Below are 24,797 nucleotides of genomic sequence, written 5' to 3'. Positions count from 1 at the left end.
ATTTATGCAGGACTTCAGTTCTACTTAACATTCATTCTATTTTGCGGATTATAATGAATCAAAGCACAAAACAGAATCAACTCCACTGTCAATCTCATGTGATCAAAACATTTTTTTCTTATGTTATACACGTTTGTTCATCATTTGTTTGGTGTTCTTTTTAGATATAGGAAATGTTTCTGTCCTTTGATGTGAATATACGTACAAAATTGTTTGGAAAATGAATAAAAAGGATCTGTACTGAATGGATAGTAAGAAAATTCTTGCATTTCAGATGGATCAGAGGTCTCTGATAGATCTTTTCTGGAGGTGGCTGAGACCTGACATGTTTCGAGAATCCACTAAACAGTAAGTAAGCAACAGATGACTTAAACAACTTGAAACTCTTGTGTAGTGCTTAAGATATTTTAATTAGATGAACTGCTATAGAAAACAGTAATAAAGACAAGAATCTGCAGATTGGAGTATTTTCCGAGGCTATTAAGAATGACTTGGAACAAAGACTCTTGACCTGTTCCTAGCTCTAATGCTTACTAGCAGTTTAACAATAGGTATACTACTCAAATTCTGTTTTATTTTAACCATTACATGATAAGTATGTAAGATTTATCAATACATAACTGCTGGTGTTGCCATTAAGTCTTAATAGACATTCACTATACAACAATGCATGGTCAGGTAGGAAAGGCTGTGGATGTGTTATTACGTTTTACAGCTAGGGGGAGTAGAAACTCAACTATATTGACTCATGGGAAATCATAAAATAAAGGAAAAAAAGTGTTTTGTTTTCATTGGGAAAAAGGAGAAAAAGCACAACTTCAGAACTTGCCTTACAACCACATTTTTTCAATCCTGAGGTGAAAAAAAAAATGGAGCCATTTTATTTTAAAACACATCCTGGCTATAGTTCTAGGGATTTTGCAGGCTGCTGCCACAAATTTAAGGACAACTGGGATGCCTTGGTAAGTAGAGTGCATTTGATAAACCATGATCATGCTGACTTGAGCAAGGATTCTTTGGACTTTCAGGGTCCAAATGTTAAAGTCTGTGTGTCCGGCATTTCATTTCTTTGAGGAATCCTACATTATCTGCTTATCTAGTGCCAGGGATCCCAAAACTTTCATGATCTGGAATGATGGATTTTCAAAGCACACTATTTCAAAGAAAATGGTGGAACATGGGCTGTCTTGTGGCCACATGGAACTCATACATGATCTACTCAGTCAGAATCACAGATGCTCTGAAGTATCACCGTCTTCCCTGCTGGCACCATGGCATGGGCAACAGAAACTCTGAGAAAACAGGCCATAGTATCTGCACTTCCCATCTCTCACTACAGCATGTACCACTGAGTTTTTGGTGCAGTTTGGTCTCCTTGAGACAACTCTGATCTTGATGGAAATTTGTGAAATCCTGTTGGAGTCCATATGGAGAGTCTCTTGGAATCTTTTTTGTCTAGTGGGAAGGAACCAGGCAATGAATCACAAAAAGTCTTTCGAATTGCGGCATTTCCACATTGAATTTTGATCTTAGTGGATCATGTTTTTCAATGTTAGAAAAGCCATGTGGTGCTCTAGTTACAGTTTTGGAATAGTGAAGCTTCAAGTCAGCGCTGGTCTCCATTAGACTGATTTCAAGACAATGCCTTATAATTCTCCAGCTCACCCGCAAGCCCTTAGTATTTTTCTTTCTATGCTGAATTGTTGGGGGGCCCTGCTGTTGAACAGTTTCACACAGCTGCTCAATTTCAGTACTCATATAATTCTTTGTGCATTCACATGAAAGAAGTAAGCCTTTGCTTCACAAGGATTTGTAACGAGGTGCTTTGAGTGAAAGAAAGTGTAGGTGCAAACGAATGGTGGTAAAATTCTATTGTACTAGATTGCCAACAAAGGAATATTGGTGTAATAAAATTCTTCCATTTATTGTACTGTGCTAAACAATGGGTAACATAATGATATGAAGAAAAACAATGGACTGCTTTGAATTGAAAATGAGAGAGAATCAAGTTTATCTTAGCATTGATTACATAAACATGGAGGAAGGGCTTGTTTGCCCCTGGCAAATAGCTGATACGTGTATTTCAAAATAAAGCATCTTTTTCTTGTCAGCAGCAGGCATCTTATTTATGTTGCCAGCTTGGCTTTTCTCTGATGCTCATTATATGGTTTAGAAGGGAGAGAACATTATATTTTGAGTCACCTGACCATAGCTGGAAAGTGCACTCCAGTCACAAAACAAGCACAGATTGAATTTTCAGCCTTGCATATACTATCCTACCTTCTCAGCTGTAAAAAAGATAAAGCTTGTAAAGATTACTATAGAAACACTATTGGCATCTTTACTGTTACAGCCTTTGGCTGCTTTTCCTGTTAGTCACAAGCTGGTGACCAGAGAGGCTATCCCCCATATGAGAAGTAATTTGGTTTTATAATTCAATATAAAGGTATTGAGATGATCTATAGACACACAGGCCTGCCTCCAACAAGATGCACGTTTTCTGCCTGAACACCTTCAAACCTAGTCTTCCTTCTCAGGATTCACAATACAGTTTAATGTGTATCAGCTGAAAGAGCTAGAAGAGAGATTCTTTATAAAATCTAGATCTACGCTGCCCAAAGCAAGCTGTGAAAACTGTGGAAAACACCCAGAGGAGGTTATGAAACATAGAAAAAGCCAAGAGATCAGCAGCTCAGTTTATCCAGAGATTCTGCAGGAAGGTCAGTTCCAGGTCCTTGAGATAGCTGTAGACATTTGAGTGATGTCCACAAGCAGTATTGGCATGGATTGCTGTCCATCGGCTAGCCAAAAGTGCTTGCTTCATGGTTAATAGGTGTCTTCTCAAATCCCTGCTTCTACTTATCCACTGAAAGCATGACAATGCTATTGATAAGGGTGTACAATTCTTTTAGCCTGTTAACATCTCTCATACATCAAACAAACCCCGTGTATCATGGTTTGCTAAACAAAACTCTTAGTTTTCAGATGTGGACTGTATAGTTTAATTGTTATGAAGGATATTCCTTGTTACCAGTAACAACTCAAGTTGTGTTCAAGTCTGAATCGTTCGTTATCGTCACACACCACACTAGAATGTAGGTTGTTTTCCTCATCACATCACATATGAGACTTACTGTTTTTTCAGTGGAAAACTCTCCTGCTATATAGCTGACAAAAAGAAGGAAAAAAAGTGCTTTTGACAACACTGGAATCATTTGTGTAAGGAGGAGAATTTTGCTTATGCTTAGTTAAGCAAGTAGAGTTAGAAAAAGACAGTCACTGGCATAATGGCTTTGTAGAGGCTCTGATAAAAGGGATGTTCAACCTTCCATCCTAGAGGAATCACATGCACCCTGAATAGTCACTGGGCATACCAAAGGCATGCTCCTTTTTCTCACAGAAGGGTTGAACATCACTAGCAATTTCAATGGGGAGGGTATGCCTGCAGGAGTTTGTGTGGATGCTTGGACTTCCTTCTTGACCTGTAAACTTAATATCAATTCAGCACATGCTTTCAGAGCGAAGAGCAGAGTGAAATGAAGCACTTATGGTTGTAATTTGTGAATTTAAACTGCAGGACTATTTTATGTCAGCTGAATGGAAAGTTAATGGGGGCATCCATGATTTACACTAAAGAATCTGACCCAAGTAGAGTAAAGGGAGATGTTTCTTTGTGTGTCTGTAATTCCAGCTGGCTTGGTCTGAGACCAGGAAGAGAGATGGAGTAGCTCACATGGAAATGCAGTCTCATGCATTATTATTTCATACTTGGCAGTTCTTTTGCCTTCTTACCTTACCTAGCTGTATGTGGAGGTTCGCTGGCTCCTCACTCACTGTACTGGCTTGCATGTAGAGACTTGAAAGTATAACTCTGACTGAAGTAAACATGAATCTTGTGCTACTGTGGTTGTCCATACCCTCAGGAGCAGAAGCAGGAAGGTAGTAATTCATGAAGTGCTAAAGAAATTCACAGGAGAGCTTGATAGAGAAGAGGCTGAAGGTTAGTTGGTCCAAACAATCTCAAAAGTAGCCTTAGTCTCCCACATCCAGCTCCATAAGATCAGAATCATTTCTTTTCAAATGTGAAACACTTTCTAATAATCCACACTTGAGCAACAGTGAAGAGTTCCCATAGAAATAATCAGCTACAGCAATCATGATTTTGGCAAATGAAAATTGCTGGGCCAAATTCAACAAGTTCTTCATCTGTACTCTGCTAAATATGTGCTGGCACTGAAGGGAATTTAGTCCAAATAAGAGGGTAGTAATTGTCTGGTGCTGCTGGGCCAAGTGAATAATTCTGAATCTGGTTTCCTTTTGACTGCAGGAGCACCAACAACGCTTGTCTGTCACAGGGATGACCAAGAAGCTGTAATTGGTATTTGCCAAATAATAAATAGCACCAAATGAACAGGCAGAAGAACTTGATTGTGTCCCAGAATCACAGCTGAGCTGAAAGATAATAATTAGAGAAATAAATAGCTCTGCATGTTTAGTCCATGAGATCTAGCATTTGGAAAGAGAGTCTGGCAGCATTTTCAAGAAAGTTACAAAACTTGGAAGATGAGTTTTTTTGCTTGTATTTGCCGTGCTCTAGAAAGTATTCCTTCTCTTCCAGAGATGCCTGCAAAGACTGCTCTTGTGGCAAAAAAAAAAGCCCCTTGTGACAGTGGATACACTTAGAATAGGAGGCTTCATGAACCCATCCTTGATTTGTGCCAGCTGAAACACAGGATAGTGGTGTTTTTTGTTTGTTTGTTTTTTTTATTACCATGAAACAGTGAGGATAGATAGGGAGCATGGCCATAGAAGATTAATCTGAGATAATAGAAGTGAGATGGGAGATGAGCTAATTGCAGTGTTAAGGTGATAATGTTTTCTTCCAGATGTCATTAACTGAACATGGGCCTAAACCACAATAATACAGACTTTCCCTTCCTTCCATCCCTTCCTCCTCTGATGATGTGCTGTTACAAAGGGAATTTGCATTCCCTAGGGGCTTCCTATTTCATTTAGCAGCATCTTTAAATTCGTAAGGAAATAATTGGACGTTACTTGATTTGTTAAATATATTTTTAATTGACTCCCAGAATTACAAGCTTCCTAGGTTTAAGGGTATTCTTCCTCCTTTGGTTGCTAAGTTCTCTAATCAAAAAACTAATTATATAAGTGTAAGCCTGAGCAGCTCTTATACATTTGCTAAAAGGTATATTGTGGCTAGGTGATCATAAATAATATCTCACTGTATTAAGTTACAATTCAAAAATGCAGCTAAGTGTGCTCACTTCTTCTCCCTGCTCTTCAGTGAGTGTGGTATCTCTGTGTTTCATTGGTGGTGGTAGTTGTTTTGTGTTAGTTTTCTTTTGAGAGCAGTGCCTGACTGGGATCAGAGCAGTGCACTGAACACTGAAGCAAGCTGTGTCCTGCAAGATAATTTCCACAGTTGTTGAATAAAAATGAGATTTTGTTGGACCTTCCCCAGCCGCCCTCATGCAACAATTGGTTTGTTCATTGTGGCTTCCCTCTTTGATGTATTTTCCCCTCCATTAGCCCCCTATTGACAGCCCACCGCTTTGTTGTATGTGTAAATGTCAAGTGGCTTCAAAAATGAATCAGAACACTATTTCTGCTGCCCTCAAACATCTATAGTCACCTCCATTTCTGTGCTTGCCCTCCTAAATGCTCTTGGTACTTACTTAGTAGGGGCTAAGATAGACTAATTTAGTAACAGGCCAGTGTGAAGTGAATTACTGGAACTTAGTTCCTCAGCCTGGTTTCAGATTTTTCACATCCTTCACTAGTTGTAACAGCTAATATGTTTAGTGTTTCATCCACACCATGTTAGCACCAATGCCAGGATATGGGAGCTTTTGTGAGAATACTCTTTCCACGTTTAGACTCAAGTTATACCAAGGCACAAACTTAAAAAATATTTTCCAGGAAAGTAATCTTTTCTTTAAGTTTCTTTAAGTTTCAGGCTTTCAAAGGTATTTTTGAATTAAATGTGGAATTTAAATATTTTCTAAGATTTTAATATGAAATGCAAATACAGACAGTTGAAGCATTTAAGTATTTCAGGATTTTTGTGGGATAAGCTGTTTGTATCCTCAACTCAATCACTGGCTGAGGTGAAGATGAATTTTCAAATTGTTTTGCCTACCTTTTGTTGCAGTAAATAAAATAAATACATTTCAAAGTTTCAACAACAAAATGTCCTCTTCAGCTCCATAAGCAACATTCTTTATAAGTTCTTCATGAGTTCTTTTTGAGTTTATTTCACTCTTTATGAGTGAAATAATATGCTGTGGTTCCAAGGAGCTGTTCTGGCTTATTCAGCAAGCATGAATTTACTCAAAGAGCTGAGGTTTTGCACAACAATCCCCATCCTTCCACACCTCTAGCAATGGCTGGTATGATGCAGGCATTCTGTCACATGGTGCAATTACAGCTGGAGAGTCATATTAACATTCTATAGCAGTTATTCCCCAAAAATTCAAGTGGAAATGTAGTGTTGAACGGAGCCTGTGTTTGTACAGAGACTTCCTTTCTACCTAGTGAATAGCGGTTTCACATAGTTGGTGTTTGTAGTTTGTGTAGCATGATGGCTGCTCCAAAAGTAGTGTCTTCTCTTTTATTGTGTTGGCTGACAACGTCAGAGGCAGATGTTTGTGGTATGACAGCAGAGCTGGAGCCTTCCCACAAACATTTCTTTATATTTTGTTGCTATGTGACAGATGGCAGCAGAGGGGCCATCTGACAAAATGGCACCTGACGTGGAAATGTGTATGAAGCAATACTTAATTCAGAGGAAAAAAAAAAAAAAAAAAAAAAAGCACTCATTGACATTCTTTGGCAGTTGGTGAACATTTATGGAGACCAGACGGTGGATGTGAGCTTAGTGAGGCAGTGGATGGTGTGTTTCAGCAGTGCAGACAGTGATGTGAAAAACAAGTCGTGTTCCAGACAGCTATGGAGATTTTTAAAGGATGAGAAGCAGGCTCTTGTTTATTGGTGGCAAGAATTCATAGTTAATGGTGGTGACTATGTTGAAAAACTGTGTTTTGTAGCTGAGAGTTTGCTCTGTCAAATAGTGTTATTGTGCTCTTCGTGTCTGTTGTAGTTTCCATGGAGATAAATAGGAGGTGTTATTTTTGGAGTAGCCTATGTACGTCCTGCTATATTTGATACCATGTTCAGCTAGCTGCTGTTTGCATTGTTACCTCTGTGTAGGCAGTCCCTGGGAGGTGCTCTTGGGGGTCTTTGCCTGACTGTGTTGGATCTTGTGTCTTCTGTGTGTGTTAGGGCTTTGGGGCACTTTTGACTGCTGCAGAGTTCTTTGTTAACATGTCTTTTGCCTGATGTTTCCATGGCATCTTGCACCCACTGGAGGCCAGTCCTCATCTTGCAGCGTGCTGTAGTAAGGAACTAGCAGAGAAGCACAGCTAAGCAGCCGTTATGCTTCTGCTTTCTAACGTGCAGTGCACTGTAGAAGTTTCAGCAAGACCTTTCAAATTAACTTGTCATTGCATGCACCATACAAAACCAGCTAGTCGTATTTTGCAGATGCTTACAGCACAGTCCTTGCTGGTTTGATTTCACTGATTCACCTCTGGCCAAGAATGAATCCTGAACTTGTCAGACTGCTGGTGCAATGGTGTTGGGAATTCCTGTCTTCCTTTTGGCTTAAACACCTGTGTGTCTCGTTGTTGTGCAGTGAAGCTACCAAGCCAAAAAGTAGCCAGGATAGCTGTGATACAGAGTTTAATTTCTGGTGGTATCTATTTTAATGCAAATAAGAAAGGGATTAATGTGAGCCCCTTTTCATGGAGTTTGTGTTGCTATCTAGTGGTCATGTCCCTTTTGGCCAAAATGGCTACTTGTGGTGGGAACGGGTTACATACGAAGAAAATGTGAATTTTGGTGACAGAGAACCACCTCCTTCCTGTCCATTACCTGTTGGCGGCCACCTTGTGAAAGGTTCTTCCTGCTCAAACCGTGTTGTGGTTGACGTTCTCTGAAGTAAGTTTTATTTTAGCTACTTTTCTGCTGTACTGCGCTATCTCGATTTTGAATATTGTACATAAAGTGCCCCGCAGAGACAGAGAATAGCAAGGTTAACTCTTTGACCAAGAAATTACTGAAAGAAGAAGAGAGCATGCATTCAGGAAAAGATATTCTTGTTAATGGAAATGGGAATGAGGTGCCCCAACCACCCCAGGCTGTGTACGTCAGCAGTCACTCTCAGTGATATCTTGAGAAACAGCTCTGGAAGGGGCACTGCACATTCACGTTGTGGAGCGGCATTCATCAAAGCTTTCCTGCTTTCTCCTGGCCTCCGGGCAGCTCAGGCTGATAGCACAAAGAGCGTGGACACCTGAGGAAAAGTGGGGAAGACACTGCAGGACATAATCATCTCCACAGGTCACACTGGGAATCATGCCTTTTTTGTGGGGGCACAAATAGACAGCCACAGGGAAGTTTGTGGGGCTTCAAAACAAAACATTTTGGAGAGTTTGCAGATTTGTTTCTGGTGTGGCAGAGGACAAATGATTGAGTTGTTTCAAACATTGTTGCCCGCTGCTCTGCCGTGTGTATTTGGAGAGTCCCCTCTGACAAAAGGAACCACAGTTCCTACAAAAGGAGTCAAAGAAAATCAATGTTTGTATTACTGGACTATGTCTAGCAGAGGATGAGCAGAAACAGAGGCAGTCACCATGTTCCCTACCTCACTTGGGGGAGAAATGAGTGGGCAGGCAGGTGCAAGGAGGTCATCAGGGCAACCACAGCTCCAGATCTTCAAAGGTACCTTGGAGCCTTCTATTTTTTCTAAGGAATGTGGCCCTTACTTGCCTCCAACACAGTGGCAGCACTCTAGTTCTTCATTTTGTACTTGCCTTTTTTTTTTGCGTGTGTGTATGTGTGCATGTGTGTGTGTATGTGAGAAGAGGTTTTAATAATATTTTCCAGAAGCAGTTTGAGAGCCTCTGGGAAAAGAACTAGGCAGGAGCAGTACTAGTACAAATAAACCTCGAGGTTATATGTAGCTAGAGATGACGAAAATAGCACAGACCTGGAACTACAGGAAGGACAGGGGTGAAATAGGCAGAGAAAGACAGAGAAGTCTTTGGTGACTTGGAAGAAATAGATGTGGAATGTACTGGCTAGCCACAGTTTTCTCCCAAGAACGGCAGGAGGATCATTACAGATCTTGCAATTTGTAACAAACAAGGTGCAATTAAGGAGGATGATTCATTCTTAGAAACACTTATTAATTAGTTCATGAACTGTGATGAAGATGAGCAGATATAAAATATTAATTTCTGTGTGATGTTTAATTAATATATCCTCAAGTTATGGTTCTCAAAATAAAAAAATAATATTTTCAACTAAAGTTTAATTCTGTGATAAGATTCTACTGAGTACGAGCTTTTAAGTCCTGCTTGCCAGAATAGTGTTTTAAGTCAGTTCTGCTCTCATAAGTGGGAGCGGATTGTATTTGTCTGAGACAACATACCACAGAGATACTTTCAAAGGTAACCTTGTTTTGTAGACTGCTAATGTTCTGATAATGGTGAAGAGAACATAAGTGATTCTGTTGTCTATAGTATGAGGGACTGGAGTCTTCTCTTAGGCAATTCAAAATGATGGAAAGCTGATTTATATGTTGGCATGTTCCAGAAACATCTCAGTATTGCTTTAAACCTGTAAAGCTCTTCTTACTAGGCCTGTTGTAAGATTTGTTCTATGTTCTAGTGCAGATACTGAGGACTTCATCTCTGTTTTGAAACGTGATGTATGCAGTCATCCTTATCCTTGCCCGCGCAGTAGCACTGCTTTAAAACCTTCTGTCCTGCATAATGAAATGTGAACGCGTTTCCCTTCATAGGACTGAGCCATGGCGAGACGTGAGCCACAGGAGAGAAATTCTATGTGCAAATATGACCAGAGCTGGAAGCACTCAGGGCTGGCTTTTAGAGGAACGTGATCTTATTTCTGTAGCGTTGTTTGGAAGTGCTGTAATTTCATGTGTATTGCTGAGAGGTTCTGTAATGAAAAGCCCGTGTTTTAGACACAATACAGGCTACACACACGTGGGTAATACAGTGGAAAGTTTGTGCCTGAAGTCTCTGTGCTTATAGCTGTCCTCCAGCGCTCAAGTTCTCTGCACACCAGTTTTCTCTCTTTCCCCACCCAGAGCTCCTGTGTATTTGCTTCTGATAATGTGAGGGTTGTCATTGGGTTGTTTGAGGCGTGACTTGAAGTACCCAAACTTTTGATGAGGTGTTGTCTCATGTAAAGGGTTTTACAGCTGAAATATGATACAGAAGCCCAGAGTCAGATTGTTTGAGGGGGAAGCAGTGTCAGCTCTTGCTGGCTTGCCCAAATGACTTCACTGTTGAGCTGTCAACTCAGTACGTGTTTCAACAGTCCACACTACATGCAAGCAGACAAATGTATGGTCTGATTTGAGGCTTTGAGTAACTTTATTAAAAGTATTGAAATTCGTTAGTAGAATATATTGAATTTAAAACATCAGTAGACATGAACAAATACTTTGTTTTCTGGGCAGGGAATTCATATGAGTGGGTGAAGCACTGACTCCAGCCACGGTTTGTTCTTGCTTATTCCAAGGCTCCTTATTTTTCCCAAGTTCTGTTTCAAATGAGGGTGTAACTGAAATAACCTAATGAATGTCAGAGAGTAGGATAAGTCTTCCCACGTACAAGTCTGAATAGCGTTGCATTCTTAAACTTGCCCTGAATTTGCTCCAGTCATCCCTTGGTGAAAGTACGCATACATCTCCATGACCTGAGTCTAAAATCAGAGCTAACAGTGCAATACTACATGTACGAATAGAAAGCCCAAGCATCTCCTTGTGAATACTCTACTGCTCAGGTGATTGCCTGACACTATTTCTTATAGTTTATGAAAGTTTGAGTAACCGTAAAATCATATAGAGCCTTCTGAATCTCGGCACACAGTGAGAACATTGACCCCCCCATCATTCTGGAGGACTACTCTTTTCCATCTCTGTGAGAAGTAATTTTATTCCGTAAAACATGTCAAACCATCTGCGGCTTTCCCTTAAATCCTATACAAGTTATGACAGCAAAGATGAGAAGATACCTACATTCAGTTGTAAATAAATATTGACAAGCATTTCAGACAATAAGTGGTGTAACAGAGTGCAGCTATAACATGAAGAAGTCTGCAGACATTCAACCAGTGATTAATAGATTTCTGTGAGTCCACTTTCGTTCAGAGAATTTATTGCCCATAGGAGTTACAAGTGGATACCAAGGCTTTCTTCCCTGTTGTATGTGGCAGTGATGACTCTTCTATTTTGTTGGCCTTAGGTGCCTGCCAAGGACAGGATTATCTTCTTCTTCTGTTAGTACGTCTTTGGTCTATTCTTTTCATAGCTGACCGCACCCATTTCTGATCTGGGTGCACACAGATCTTGATACCATTTGTGGTGATAAACCTGCAGGGGAAGGAAAGCATGGCACCCATTAAGTTCTGGTCTCCAAAGCCAGCTTTGCTATTCTGTTTTTTTTTGGTTTTTTTTTGGTTTTTTTTTTTTTTGTTTGTTTTTTGTTTTTTAATGCAGGCATGAGTATGAGTGTGGTAAAACCGTATCACATGCTAGAGTATAAAATGTTTACTTGGCGTAATGGCAGCTAGCAATATCAGTTCCTATTCATGGCATGGGTAAGCATGTAATATATGTGATTACATGCATGCATGCTGGTAATTAATTTAAAATGTCGCATTCCTTATAATCTGAGAATTTATGTGAAATTGTGATGCTCAGTTCTTTCCTAGGAATAGGTGTCCTGGATTTGATTAGAAACTACATGTACAATACGGAGGCCAAGCACATCTCCTACCATGCGTTACAGTTATTCTGCCAGCTTTCGTGAGCAACATTTGTCTTTAGACTCTCTGTTATTCCACCTTTTGCCTCTCCCCATCTCAGTAGGTGATTGACTCCTTCACAGGGAACTAGAACGGTGACCTGAATGAGCCTGAGTCTACAAGCTGGGCTATGATGTGTCCTCTGATACCTTTTCCCTTTTTGATGGAAGCTTGTTTGCATAGTTGAGTTTGGAAGTGGGCTGTGCATTGGGTACTTACATGACAGCTTCTACTGGAACTTTCTGCTTTTCATAGCTGACAATGCTTCTGATGTCCACTTGCTGTGCAGACAGATTTACACAGGAGAATTTGCGCATTGACTGACTTGCAATGCTCCCTGCAAGGGGAAGAACAGATGATTGACAAAGGCAGTCAATACTGTATTCACATTTTAACCACAAAACTAAATTAAACTCTAAATTATGAGCTCCAGCTGATTTCCAGCTATGGTTTGAATGTGAGCGTCTCATGAATGTGCAGACAATACCAGTGATACAAGAGAGCTCAAGGTGTCTTTTGTGACACATCCTACTGTCTCTAAAATGTCATTGGAATCTTCATGGTTAAATCATCTACATGTAGGTGCCTGTATGAAGTAGTGCATCTTTACTGGATAGATTTTGAAATATCATCTGAATGTTGTTCAGTATTACTGTCCCTGCTATCCATGTGAAGGAAAAGTGAGTAAAGCTTCTTCTTTCTCAATGGGCATCCAAAGCTAGCATTTAGAAACACACCGAAGCACATCAAGACACATACTAACTGTTGAAAGAGAGGAGATTGAACTGGCAGAATGCTGACTGCATTGCACGCTTGCTGCAAATCTAGTATCAGACCCAATAGAGTGCTAACCAATCCCCTCCTTCCTTCAACATTTGTACGTGTTTCAGGGAAATGCAGTTGTGATTAATAAGGAGGATGTATTAGTACAAAATTCTCTGGACAGCTGTCACATTACATAGTGGCAATAAGAAATGGCTGCTTAAGTGAAGCACGTATATATTACTGGAAGCTTCTGCTTTTGGTTTTCCTTCACCCATCAAGGATAGATAGGTTTGGAAAGGCACAACAGGACAAACAGAACGTGACTATATTCTGAGGTTTCTTCTTGAGGAATGTATAGAGAAGCTGGCTTGAGAAGCCCAAAAGTAGTTCAGGTACCATTTGCTAACCATCACATCTTCCTTGGATAGTCTTACTATCTTTCAGCTTTTTCTTAAAATTTGAAATAATTGCAATGTGCAGTCAGCAAACACAGCCTGCAGTGATGCTGCAGCATGGCCAGTGCATGGGTACTGGCAGAACTGCTGACTCTTGGGGTTTTGTTTGGCTGAAGCAGTTTCTTCTGAGCTTGCATTAGTCACAAGCAGTGCCATATGTTTTTTGCAGTTCAGTACAAGAACATACCTTACCACACCCCTCAAATTGCTTTTGTAAAATGTAGTATTAAAGAGCTCAAAGGTAGTTGGACAGTTTTTATAATCCCTGAAAATATCCCTTATACTACAGCCTTAGTATCCCTTCTATGCATCATTTCCAGGAAAAATGAATAAAAAATAACGCAAAGAATACCCGCAGAGCTTCTCTAAAACTGAGAACAAAGCCAAACCGTGTATCCTGGAGCATGGCAGTACAAACTGTCAGTTGGTAGCACTTAGCCACGTGTTGCTGAGATGAACAGCAGCAGCATTAATCAAACTATGAGAACGTACAAAGATCCAGCTCTAGGGGCACTAAGATATCATACTCAGCATGTGGATACGTCGTTTTATGAATGCTTAGCAGGTCTCAGTTTGGTTTTCATGTGGTTTTGTGAAGTGTTTTTATATTTGCATGCTTTTGTGGGTTTGCAGATGGCTTGCATGAGTGTTTTCTGTGATTTTTCTGTGCTCTTTTGCCTGAAGCTAACTGTGTAAGTGTGCTACATGTAGTATGTTTACATGATACACATGGCCTAATCTAGAAGCCATGGACATAGACATCACTAGTTGTAAACTCATTCAGAATATGACTAACAAACATGGTTCATTTCAATGCACGTAAGTGATCTCCAACAAGATATTAAATTATATGAAACCTGGAGGAGAGAAAACCTTGTATAAATACCCTGTTTTCTTTGCATCTTTTGTTCTTATCTGTTCACTCCAAAATACTTGTTTAGAAAGAAGGAAATATTCAACATGCAGAACTGGAATAACTTCTAACATCTCGGGGCATCAAAATTGTTCATGACTATATGGTCTGAGTTTAAATAAAAATTGAGATAATATGTATAATAGAATCACAAAATTGAGCTGGAAGGAACTTAGGGACCATTAATGGCCATCTAGTCCAACTCCCTGCAATGAACAGGGACACCTACAGCTACATCAGGTTGCTCAGAGCCCTTTCTAGTCTGACCTTGAATGTCTTCAAGGACGGGGCATCTGTCACATTGCATCTTCAAGCTTTCACGGTTTTGAGAGAGAAGGCACAGAAACTCTGTAAGGATTATAAGGCATAGAAAACTCTCGTGGCATTGAGGTAGAAGCCAACCTACTAATCAACACAACATCAGATGAAATCTCCCATAAATCCCCTTCTGCTTTAGCACCTTTCCTTGCAGCTCTAATTCGGATTTCTTGCAAGTTTGATCACATGCATCAGCTCTGCGTGAGGATGAATCCTGCCTGACTCTTCAGACCAATAGTGCAGTGAGGAGCAATTCCTTTCTTAGGTTGTACACTTACCTTCTGCCTTGTGCAGAGCAAAGACGCCAAGCCAGACTGTGACCAGGATAACTGTGGTGTGGAGTTTCATTGCTGGTGGCTTCTCTCGAGGCAGAGAAGAAAGTGGTTATGGTGAGGCACCTCTCACGGAGCTTATATATTGTTGTTCAGTGGTCAGTTCTTGTGTTCACTCTTGGGGTGTCATGGTGGGGTTGAGTGCAAGTGGAAAAAATTGAGTGTCAGTACTTTTTACGGTGATAGAACCACCTCCTTTCCCCACCCATCCTTCACTAGCCCCCCTGTGAAGGCTTTTCCTGCTCAAACCCCACTGTGGTTGCACTTGCTTCTGTGCTGCAAGTTGGGTTCATTTCAAGCTGCAAAAAGTGAGAGCTCTTGCTCTGTAGTGGAAACCTTTAAAAAATGTTCCTGTACTTTCATGCCTCAAGTTACAGTGCTGCAGCTAAGGCTGACCACAGAGGTACAGAATAACATTTGGGCTTACCACTTTGACCAGTGGACTGCTTGAAAAGGGAATTGTGAGCTAATGGATGATGGAAACAGGAACAATTTGGCTTTTTCTGTAGTAGCCGTAGATTGTTCGTCACTTTAATGTATAACTTAAGATGCAGCTTTGGAGTGCTGTCAATCCCATCTCATGTGTGTGTTTTAGCTTGCCAAATCTTGTTTTGTCTGCAATCTCAATTCAAAGCAGATACAAGTAATGCTCTGGAAAAAGAAGATTGAGTATACTGTTATATAGAGAGCCAGTTCCACTCTCCTGCTAGCCTTCCAGAGCTATGTTACGGTGGCCTCAAAGAGGACTAAGAATTCATTAAGCTTAAGTCTTTTCGTATTACGCTCTGTTACTAAGAAAGGAGATAGAAAAATAACCAAGCCATCAGGCACAGTTCACAGGAGAGAGGAAAAAGGTTCACTACGCTTTTGTGTAAACGTGGTGTCAGTAACAGGCCTGTCAACTTGTTTTTCCATTTATGCCTCTGTCAGAGGTGTCCTTTTACATGGTCTGTGCAGTCAAATTACCCTGTGCTGTGTGTCCTTCCTATGCTGTGGTGAGGTGGTCTTGGACAGTACAGAGGTTTTGTACCTGCACATGTTTTCCAAGCATGCTGTGAAACTCCAGGCACCACATGTGGCAGGACCTGAGCTGACATCGTTATCTGGAGCATCTGAGGAGAAATCTTCCTTCCCAATAGAGAAGCCACACTTTTCATGCATTCAAAGACCCTGCTGGACCAGGTATCAATAGTTGAGAATCAGGCTGCCTGATGCATGAGACAGAAGGCAGTGGTTTAGAACAGCTGTCAGCACAGTGCCTGGAGCAGATGGGAGTCTGTTGTTTCCTCTCAGCAAGCTACTTCCAGCTTTTCAAGTTCTTGGTCACCTCAGTCGAAATTGCTCTACAGGGGGAAGTACAGTCCTTCCCCAAGATTGCTCAGGGAAATTAAGAAGGAGCAAAGAAGTGAGCGCACGTGTTTGGCTCCTACGTTGTAGTGGCTGACCTGTAAGACCAGGAACAACTTGTAGCTCTTATAGCTGCTATAAGAACATGCTACTTGGTTTACTTGCCCATACATGCACAATATTTGTTCCTTACAGTTTGATTCTTTCATCTGTGTTATGCAATCTAAGGAAAATTAATGGAAAAAGTAGAATGTAAGCAGATGTAAGATACTTGCTGCTTTGTTTGAATGGCTGTTAAATCCACCTGTAATACCAATGTAAGTTGCACCAAAATGGAAAATTGGACCCAAAGCTTTGAAGCCAAAGCTTCTTCCCAGTGCACCTGAAGTCAGTGTGTAATGCCACACAGAGGAGGAGTAGCACGGACCTGAGCAGTGCTACTGGGGAAACTTGATGTTAACTCTTTGTCCAAACACTGCTGCCGAACGCTGCCTGAAATAACTCCTAGGATGAGATATTTCAACTTGTTGGTGTGTAGCAGCTTTGAGATGCAAGGTAGCAACCTTGTCATTGATGACCACTTTTTTTTTCTGTGCAAAGAGAAGGGATGCTCCCCCACTTCTCACTGATATGGTGCATACCTGAATATATAGACTCACTGATACTGCACCCACAGCACTGAGTGAAAGGGTCACCAGCTGTACGGAAAGAGAACCAGCTCAGAAAAAGAGCCCCTTACAGTAGCTCTTGCAGTTTGTAGATTCATCCCTGAGGTAGCATTAGAAAGTCTGTTTCTTCTTCATTTTTTTCACCATTCTTGAGGTGGGATGGAAAAATTGCTTTGTGGCAAATTTTCCTGGTCTTCATATTTCTTATTTGCTGTGGCCTTCAGGGCTGTCCGGTGAACCTGATTTATGTCCAGTAAAGTCTGTTTTAGAGAAGAGTTTAATAATATGGAGTCCCCAAACCTTGTGAATAAACTCACTTTTCCTCACAATCTAATATATTTGCGGTTCTGCAAAAGCTAAGTGCAAGATCAGATGTCTGGTCTTTCTAGTTTCTTGCTGCTAATTCATATTAAGAAGAATACTAATAAGTTCCCACTGGACTTTTCTTATTACTGCTTCTCAGCTCTAAGTAAGTTGAATGCTAATGATCATTCTCCTGGGTGTGATTGACTCTTGTGTGGTTCACCTAACATAGAATGCTTTCTGAGCTTGCTGGAGTGAAAAGACTATTTCCTGCTTGTGATAAAGCCATGGATAAGTATGATTGTTTTGATTGTACAGTCTGAATTGTGGATTAAGGTGATTAATTTGACCACAATGCTTCCCAAACTCTTGGCTACATGTCTGACGTTTTGCACACTACTATAGCTGCATATAGGCAGTCAATACTGTATTCACATTTTAACCACAAAACCTTCCTCTAAATTATGAGCTCCAGCTAATTTCCAGCTATGGTTTGAATGTGAGCGTCTCATGAATGTGCAGACAAAACCAGTGATACAAGAGAGCTCAAGGTGTCTTTTGTGACACATCCTACTGTCTCTAAAATGTCATTGGAATCTTCATGGTTAAATCATCATACATATAGGTGCCCGTACGAAGTAGTGCATCTTTACTGGATAGATTTTGAAATATCATCTGAATGTGGTTCAGTATTACTGTCCCTGCTTTCCAAGTGAAGGATAGGAGAGCTACTTTTTTTGACAGTCTTATTACCTGTGCACTTTTCTGTGTTTGAAGTAATTCTAGTGTGCAATCAGCAAATTCGTGTCATCCTGTAAGGGGCTGCCACATGGCCCATGGATGGTTACTTGCAGAACTGCTAATTCCTGATTAAAAAATTCTTGTTTGCCTGAAGGAATATCTCTTCTGAGCTTGCATTAGTCAGAAACAGTGCTATATGTTTTCTTGTAGTTCAGTACAAGTACATACTGTGTCACTCCAATTATCAGAGTGAGAGGGGATATTCTTTGATATACCTGGAGTGAGACTGAGACAGAAGTGAGGTCAAATGTTATCTGACCAGTTTATTATCAATTTAAGTAATGGGGAAGGGAAAGGCTGGTGATTATTATGAATTAGGGCGATTGGGAAAGCAGGCAATAGGAAAGATAGGAAAAGAGCAAAAAGTATGTAAAGTGGGGATAGTCAACACCAAAGATACAGCAGCGTCTCATTGTGTACTATTCTCACAGTCCAAGGCCATGGCAGGAATAAGGGCGCAGAGGTAGATGGTGACAGAATGGCTGGCCTTATGCAGCAAGTAGGTAAACATTAGGCAACCAACAGTGGGTCCAGGAAAAACAGGCAGGTCTCGGTAGCAGGCCCAGGAGACTCAGGCAGCAGGCAAGTATCACACCACAAGGTGTCCCATATCCAGCAATATTGGACTGATATCTCCTGTAAATTTCATTCTGCTCTAGCCTCTTTCCTTGCAGCTCTGATCTAGATTTCTTGCAAGTCTGATCTCATGAATCAGCTCTGTCTGAGAATGAATCCTCCCTAAGCTCTTCAGTAGTGCAGTGTAGAGCAGTTCTTTTCCTACTCTTAGGCTATAGTTACATTCCACAGTGTGCAGAGTGAAGATGCCAAGCCAGACTGTGACCAGGATAACTATGGTATGGAGTTTCATTACTGGTGGCTTCTCTCTCAAGGCAGAGAAGAAAATTATCATGAGCCACCTGTCACAGAGTTTACATACTGTACAGCTGTCTGGACATGAGGCAATGGATCACTGCTCTCTGCTGGCCATGTTTTGGTTTAGAGCTTGTTCATGATGCTTGACAGTTAGTTTTAAGCTTTTGCTCTGTCTAAAAAGACTTGACTCCCACAGCCTTCGTCTCCACAGAATAAAATACTTTTGGTTAGAGACTCTAAGATGCTGATTTTCCAATCTGAAATATTTCATTGTTTGTATTGACTAAGCTAGTAAATATTACCAGACACAACGAAGATATGGAGCAGCTGGGTCAGGTTCTCATGTGGAAGAGAAGAGAGATCGGCTTCAGATCACCAATGACTGTGTAAGCTCTGCCAGCAAGTGCAACAATCAAGATGAAACACAGCCCTGGGAGAGGAGAGCAATAGCAAAGTCTTGCTCAAGATGCTCAAGGGCTCTCCACAGCCATCCAGCCCCTATTTAGGCAGATCAGCTTCTCTCCGTTTCACAAATATAATGACACAGAAGAATGAGAAGGACATGTGAGAACCATCATGCAGAGCAGGAGGCAAAGTCAGACCCTATTCTTGTACAGCTCCTAACCAGCTAGTGAATGCACTTAGTTCTTAGTTTTAGGAGTTCATTTTAACTGTAGCAATTTTTGTACATACCCTAATTCATGTCAGCAAACCCAGTGAAGGAAAAAGAATATGCAATGAGCTGCACGTTGACCCTGATGTCAGAATTTCCTTACCAGGGTATGAGTCTGACATACTGCATCTTCTCATACTGTCCTTATCTTTCAGAGTCAGGCCAAGATCTTCACAAATAAGTCCATCAGGCAGTCCTAGAAATGAGTATCTTTAGTGACTATTCCACAGCCCTTGGAACTGGAAGATGCCCCAGAGGGTCACTGAGCTAACTGAAGAATCTCAGCTTAGACACATAGTTCTGAAAAATCTTGACTATAAATATTCCAGTCAATAAAAGATTTAGGTGCCTTTATTTTTTCTCTGTGCGTATGTATACTCTTCTTCACTTACATAATTGAAAATGCTACAAATTTTCCTTAGAGGGTTACTGTAAAGTTGTAGATGTCAATTGCTTTTTATTGGCCTTTTTTTTTTTTCCTGCTGTTTATGAGCTTAACATTTCAAAAGAACATCTACTTCAGTCTGCTCTCTTATTGCAGATGAGTAATCAAAAAATAAATTTTTAGGATTGTAGTTTTAATGAATTATTTAAAAGGTATCCTTCAATTGTCAGTGTACTTTGGAATAGTAAGTGAATTTTTTCCTTCACCTCTACATTTAATTCAAGTAGCTTGTGCTTGCCATCATTTTTTTCCTATTACATCTCATTCTCGGTTTCTCTATCTTCTTATTTGAATGAATGATATAGTTTCTGATTTTGCATTATTCTATGATCTGATACATAGGTCAGACTATTTCGTTAAAAGTATCTTTAATCTCTCTTTGTCATCTGCAAGATTTCTGTTAAAATTCTTCATGAAATCCATACCAGGAAGAAGTCTGAATGCTGTGCAAGGATATTGCTGTATGGAATCATAAAGGTGGCTCTGACTCTTCTCTCAGCATGTACCATATTTAAATACCTTTATAGAATTGGGCTACATACCTCTCAGAATCTGTGGAATATTCTCAGGCTGCTTTATTTTTTCCCTTCCTTTGTTGTTGTTGTTTCTGCTTTCTCTTCCTTCCTTCTCAAGTAAGACATAGAATACAGTTTTTGTTTAGCATTTCTTTCTGTGCATGCCTTATCTGTGTAGGATCAAGGGCGTGGAAACCAAATCTTACTCTCTTAGTCTTCAGGAGAACATTGAGACTTTTTGTGTGACAACAGACCGTCTATGTCTGTGGACCCTGGATACAGATCTAAACGAATGGGCTGCTTCTAGGTAAACATGAGCTTTCCACAGAAAACTGAAGAAACTCAAGTTGTTATGTTTTCTCAGTAGGAACAGTTTCCTTGGCTGTATCTCACACTCTGGAGAGAGCCTGGCCAGTCAACAGGAGCTTGGATTTCTTTGCTCCATGAGGGTCACCGAAGGGAATATATTGAACTGAAGTTATTGGGGAAAAGGGGAATTGGAGATATAAGAACACAGATAAGTGGTGTTTGCATGTCTCTGTCTCATCTGTTGTACATGTAGTATTACAAATACACAGGGTTTTCCATACACTGCCAGGGAATAATTTTGTAGTTGAAACTATTTTAATGAATGTTTGGAATTGAGGGCTAACTCATGCTAACTCCTCTTGTTTCCACCCAAGAATTATTCTAATTTCTCAGCATTTGTTTACAGCAGCTTGAGAAAACCATGCATGCTCTCTGCAGTCCTGTGGCTGTCCAGTTCATCTGTGTTGACAGACCTGCTGCCTACTGCCAGACAGCGAATGCCCTTTCATTGCTGCCGTTTCCCCACAATGGAGGCACCATGTTGAGTCTTTCTCCCATTCAGACACTACTATTTTTGAAAACTTGTAGGGATTTATTTCTTCTAACTTCAGTTGAAATTGGCCAATTGAATTGGAATTTAAAAACAAACAAACAAACAAACAAAAAAAACCACAGACGAATAACGCAACATTTGTTTTCTGAAATTTCTGAAGAGGAATCCTTGGGATTCTGTCCTATTTATTTTTTCAGCATGTAGATAGTTTCATTTGTTTAAAATAATAATTATTTGTTTTAATATTTGTTAATATAATTATTTGTTTAAATATTGTTTAAAACAATAATTATTTGCACTTTTAATAACCAAATCTACACAAGTTCCTGAGATAGAGTTTAACAAATTTGCTAAATTTTAAGGAGTGATGGAAATACAAAAGGACCATTCCAGCATTTTTGCAAGAGAAATTTAAGGGATTTATTTTTCTCTTTAATGAGGATAATTTTTCTTCCTTCAAAAGCAGTTCAAGTAGGCACAGCATTTTGAAGAAGTACTTTTGTACTTTGTCTCTCAGATGAAGAACTATCACACTTTCTAACCACACCACTGCTGAGGTGCATTGCCTTTCTTCATGCTAGTTACTATAATCTGATGATTTTGGGCCACATCCGGTTCTGTGAAGTGTTGAAATATATTTTAAAACTGATCATAGTGCCTGATCCTAATCTACTCTTGCTCTACGAAATAAAACATGGTGGTCATGCAGCTGTACTTTTCAAGCGATACAGATTGAGAAGAAGTATTTTCCTTTCATATGGCTTTTCTGTTTCCTTAGTCATTTTCTCAGTGAGCCAGTATCAGTGATGGAATAACAGTGCAAATGAACGCTTAGATGACAACGGTGAGGAAAAAAGAACTCAGCTCACACAGGCCTGCAGCAGACACCTACTCTTGACAATGTTCCACTCTGAACTTTCTGAAAGACTCCTTGGGGTTTATTCATTCTCTGGGTTTTTCCCCTCATGATCACTATGAGTGGGAAAGCGTGTGTTAGACAAATGCTTGAGTCTGTATTCTTCACCTGAGCTCACTGCAGTGTGTGATGCAGTGTGGTAGGCAAGAGGGGATGGGAAAATTCCCTCCTTAACCTTCCTCAAATTAGCATTCATGTTATACTTTGTAATTTCAAACAGTGGGCTGTGGCTGTTAAAACTGTTTCACTTTTCCTTTGCAAGCTAAGTTTATCTCTCAACTCAAGGGCTGCAGAAAACCCTACCATGTCTAAGGCAGCCATAAATTAAGAGCTCCCTCCCATGGTTGTTACATTTGTTGCACATAATTCAGCAGATTTGTCATGGCCAAGGGCCATTTTATTTCTCCTCTATGGTTCAGTATGCCTATATGTGCAGCACTCTGCTCAGTGTAACAAGGCATGCCAGACCTGCTGATTGCCATCACTTTCCTCTCACACGCAAACCCGCCACAGGGTCCAGTAAGCTTACCTGCTTGTGCCAGGTCTAGTTTCCATTAACTCATTTGCTCTATACGTATGATCTTATTTATTGGCATGGGACACTGGTTTCTTCCATCCTCTACACTTCCTCCTTTGACAGAAACAGTTATTTTTGCAGAATCACAGAATGGCTGAGTTGGAAGGGACCTCTGGATGTCATCTGGTCCAACTCCTCTGCTCAAGCAGGAACACACTGAGCAGGCTGCCTAGGCCTCATTTTAAACACAGAAAAGAAGGCTGCTAATTTTATAATTTAAGGCACACACAAGAATAGGTGACCTATTTAAGAACTGCCCTGTCTATCCTAGTTCCTACCTTGTTCTTGCTCTTTTTTTGTCAGTCCACCTGTGACTTCATTGCAGGGGAGTTGAACTAGATGACCTCTAAAGGGCCCTTCTCACTCAAACAATCCTATAGTTCTATGAGGTATTTTGCATCCTCTCACCATGTGCAACCAGCAAATTCATCATAAGTAATGATGCTGTTTTTGTATAGTGCTCCTCTCATGAGGTTCTCAAAAAGTTGGAAGAATATTGGAAAGTATAATTAGCATCCTCCATGTCAAAAGAAGAAAGGTCTAGCAAAGTAGAGAATTTGTGCCGTAGCAGTGCACAGTTCCTCAGATTGGCTGTGAAGAGGATTGTCTGACAGCTAGACTTCTCTTGGCCTCTACTCTGCCATGGATAAGGCATTGTTGTTAGAAGCAAGAAAAATTCTATAGCCTTTGGTCTCAAAGGCTCTAGGAAATAGCTACTGTGACTCTTGCGTTGAGTTAGCAATATCAGTTTTTTCTGTGGCAGTTAGCTATGGTTTTTAACATTTAGGTGAGAATTGTATGTTTTTATTGTTTGGAAGTGAAGACAACAGGAGAAGTGTAGACCAGGTGCTCCTTAAAGAACTGCAAGGGTTCCCTCATGGGAAACTGGAGCTAAGAAGTTAGCGAACTCTGGCTCGTTCTCCAAATTTGTACCTTGCTCAATCCATCAGCCTCTTGGTTGAGCCTCACAGTCATGATTTGTTACTTAGCCTTTAAGCTTTCTCTTGCTCCCATCTGATCTCTCCTTTGGTACCCTCTGATTAAATACATCTTAGTCATGTGTATCTTCTTCATGAGGGAACACTGCTCTTGCTGAAGATCAGTTTGACTGGATTGGGGATGAATGGGGTGAGACAGATGGATCATGGAGGCTGCTTCTACTTCTCCCTTCCTTCAGATCAAGGTGTATAATGTAGGTAGTTGTGTCATGAATATGGCAATAATGTGGTTTCATTTTGCTATTCTTCTGTAAGAACTCAGCCTTTTGGTCTAGAGCAGGTAAGTGTAAAGGAAAGAGGGAGAACGTGATGCATTAAGGGAATATTGCTGGAGAAAGAAGATGGAAGTAGCCGGTCCAAATAAATTGAGTTTTTCTACTCACTTATTACCTATTCTTTGTCTGATGATGTAAGCTTTGCCTCAGGGAAAGAGAAAGCTGAAAGCTGAGTCATAAGGTCAGGGGAATTAGCTAATGTGAGCAACCAGGGGAGAACTGAGATTGCAGAGAGAAGAAACTGGCAGGCAAGCATTAAGCTTCCTCTCCCTGAGCAGAAGTGTTGGAGAAAGGAGAGGAGATTTTCAAGATTTAGAGGCCAAGTTGCCTTGGGGAAGTGTGACTTAATGAATGAATTTCAAGGGCAAACTGAGTTGCTTGCTCTTGTAAGGAAAGCACGTGCGTCACCTGCTGTGACAACCTTCATTCTTCCTGGTCAGGAACCTGCCCTGGCCTGCCAGTGCCTCGCTGCAGGTTACAAGGAGGAGCCATCTCAGCACTTCTGCAGCAGTCTTTGGCATGCAGGAGGTCAGGCCAGGAGCTTTGCCAGTCCTTGTAGGCCTGAAAAACTACTAAAACACATTTTCCTCCAGTAGAACTTGCTATTACAGCAATCCAGTTTTGGGCATGTCCTTGCTTGGCCATCTTCACAGTAGAAGGAAGGAGGAAAGAGTTCAAACAGGTGAGAATCAGGTTTTGTGCCTTCATAATCCTGATGGCAGTTGTGCTTTGGAGGTTCCCTGTGCTCTGCCCACTTTGTGTGGGTCACTCTAGCTGGAGCCAAGCAAAGCAGGAAGCTGGTGAAGCAGAACAGAGATAGTTAAAAATCAGCATGGTGTACT

At 40.6% G+C, this 24,797-nt stretch overlaps 2 protein-coding genes across 2 annotated transcripts in view; one reads left to right on the top strand and one right to left on the bottom strand.

The window, feature by feature from the left end:
- Positions 1-24,797, top strand: part of TBX19 (T-box transcription factor 19) — a 139,578-nt gene that overhangs the window by 89,718 nt on the left and 25,063 nt on the right. Inside the window, exon 10 of the transcript XR_006167267.1 lies at positions 275-348. The gene's annotated coding sequence lies outside the window, so the exon portion shown is untranslated. The remainder of the gene's footprint in view (positions 1-274; positions 349-24,797) is intronic.
- Positions 10,466-14,859, bottom strand: LOC122155559 (lymphotactin-like). The gene is made up of 3 exons (XM_042809499.1): positions 14,649-14,859; positions 12,139-12,256; positions 10,466-11,485 (listed from the first exon to the last, which is right to left on the bottom strand). Exons 1-3 carry the CDS (start codon positions 14,716-14,718, stop codon positions 11,377-11,379), a joined length of 297 nt encoding a protein of 98 aa, XP_042665433.1. The 5' UTR covers positions 14,719-14,859; the 3' UTR covers positions 10,466-11,376.

The sequence above is a fragment of the Centrocercus urophasianus genome, unplaced genomic scaffold, assembly GCF_019232065.1.
Source record: "Centrocercus urophasianus isolate 14NV4802_14NV808 unplaced genomic scaffold, USGS_Curo_1.0 seq_12, whole genome shotgun sequence".
Classification (NCBI taxonomy): Eukaryota; Metazoa; Chordata; class Aves; order Galliformes; family Phasianidae; genus Centrocercus; species Centrocercus urophasianus.
Note: the sequence above shows the minus strand (reverse complement) of the source record. Positions and strands in the feature narration are given on the sequence as shown.

Excerpts from the sequence above, each read along its gene's own strand:
- LOC122155559 (XM_042809499.1), bottom strand. The coding sequence starts at position 14,718 with ATGAAACTCCACACCACAGTTATCCTGGTCACAGTCTGGCTTGGCGTC. Across the intron at positions 12,257-14,648 it reads TGCTCTGCACAAGGCAGAAG|GGAGCATTGCAAGTCAGTCA; the intron begins GTAAGTGTACAA and ends TTCCCCTTGCAG. Across the intron at positions 11,486-12,138 it reads GTTCCAGTAGAAGCTGTCAT|GTTTATCACCACAAATGGTA; the intron begins GTAAGTACCCAA and ends CTTCCCCTGCAG.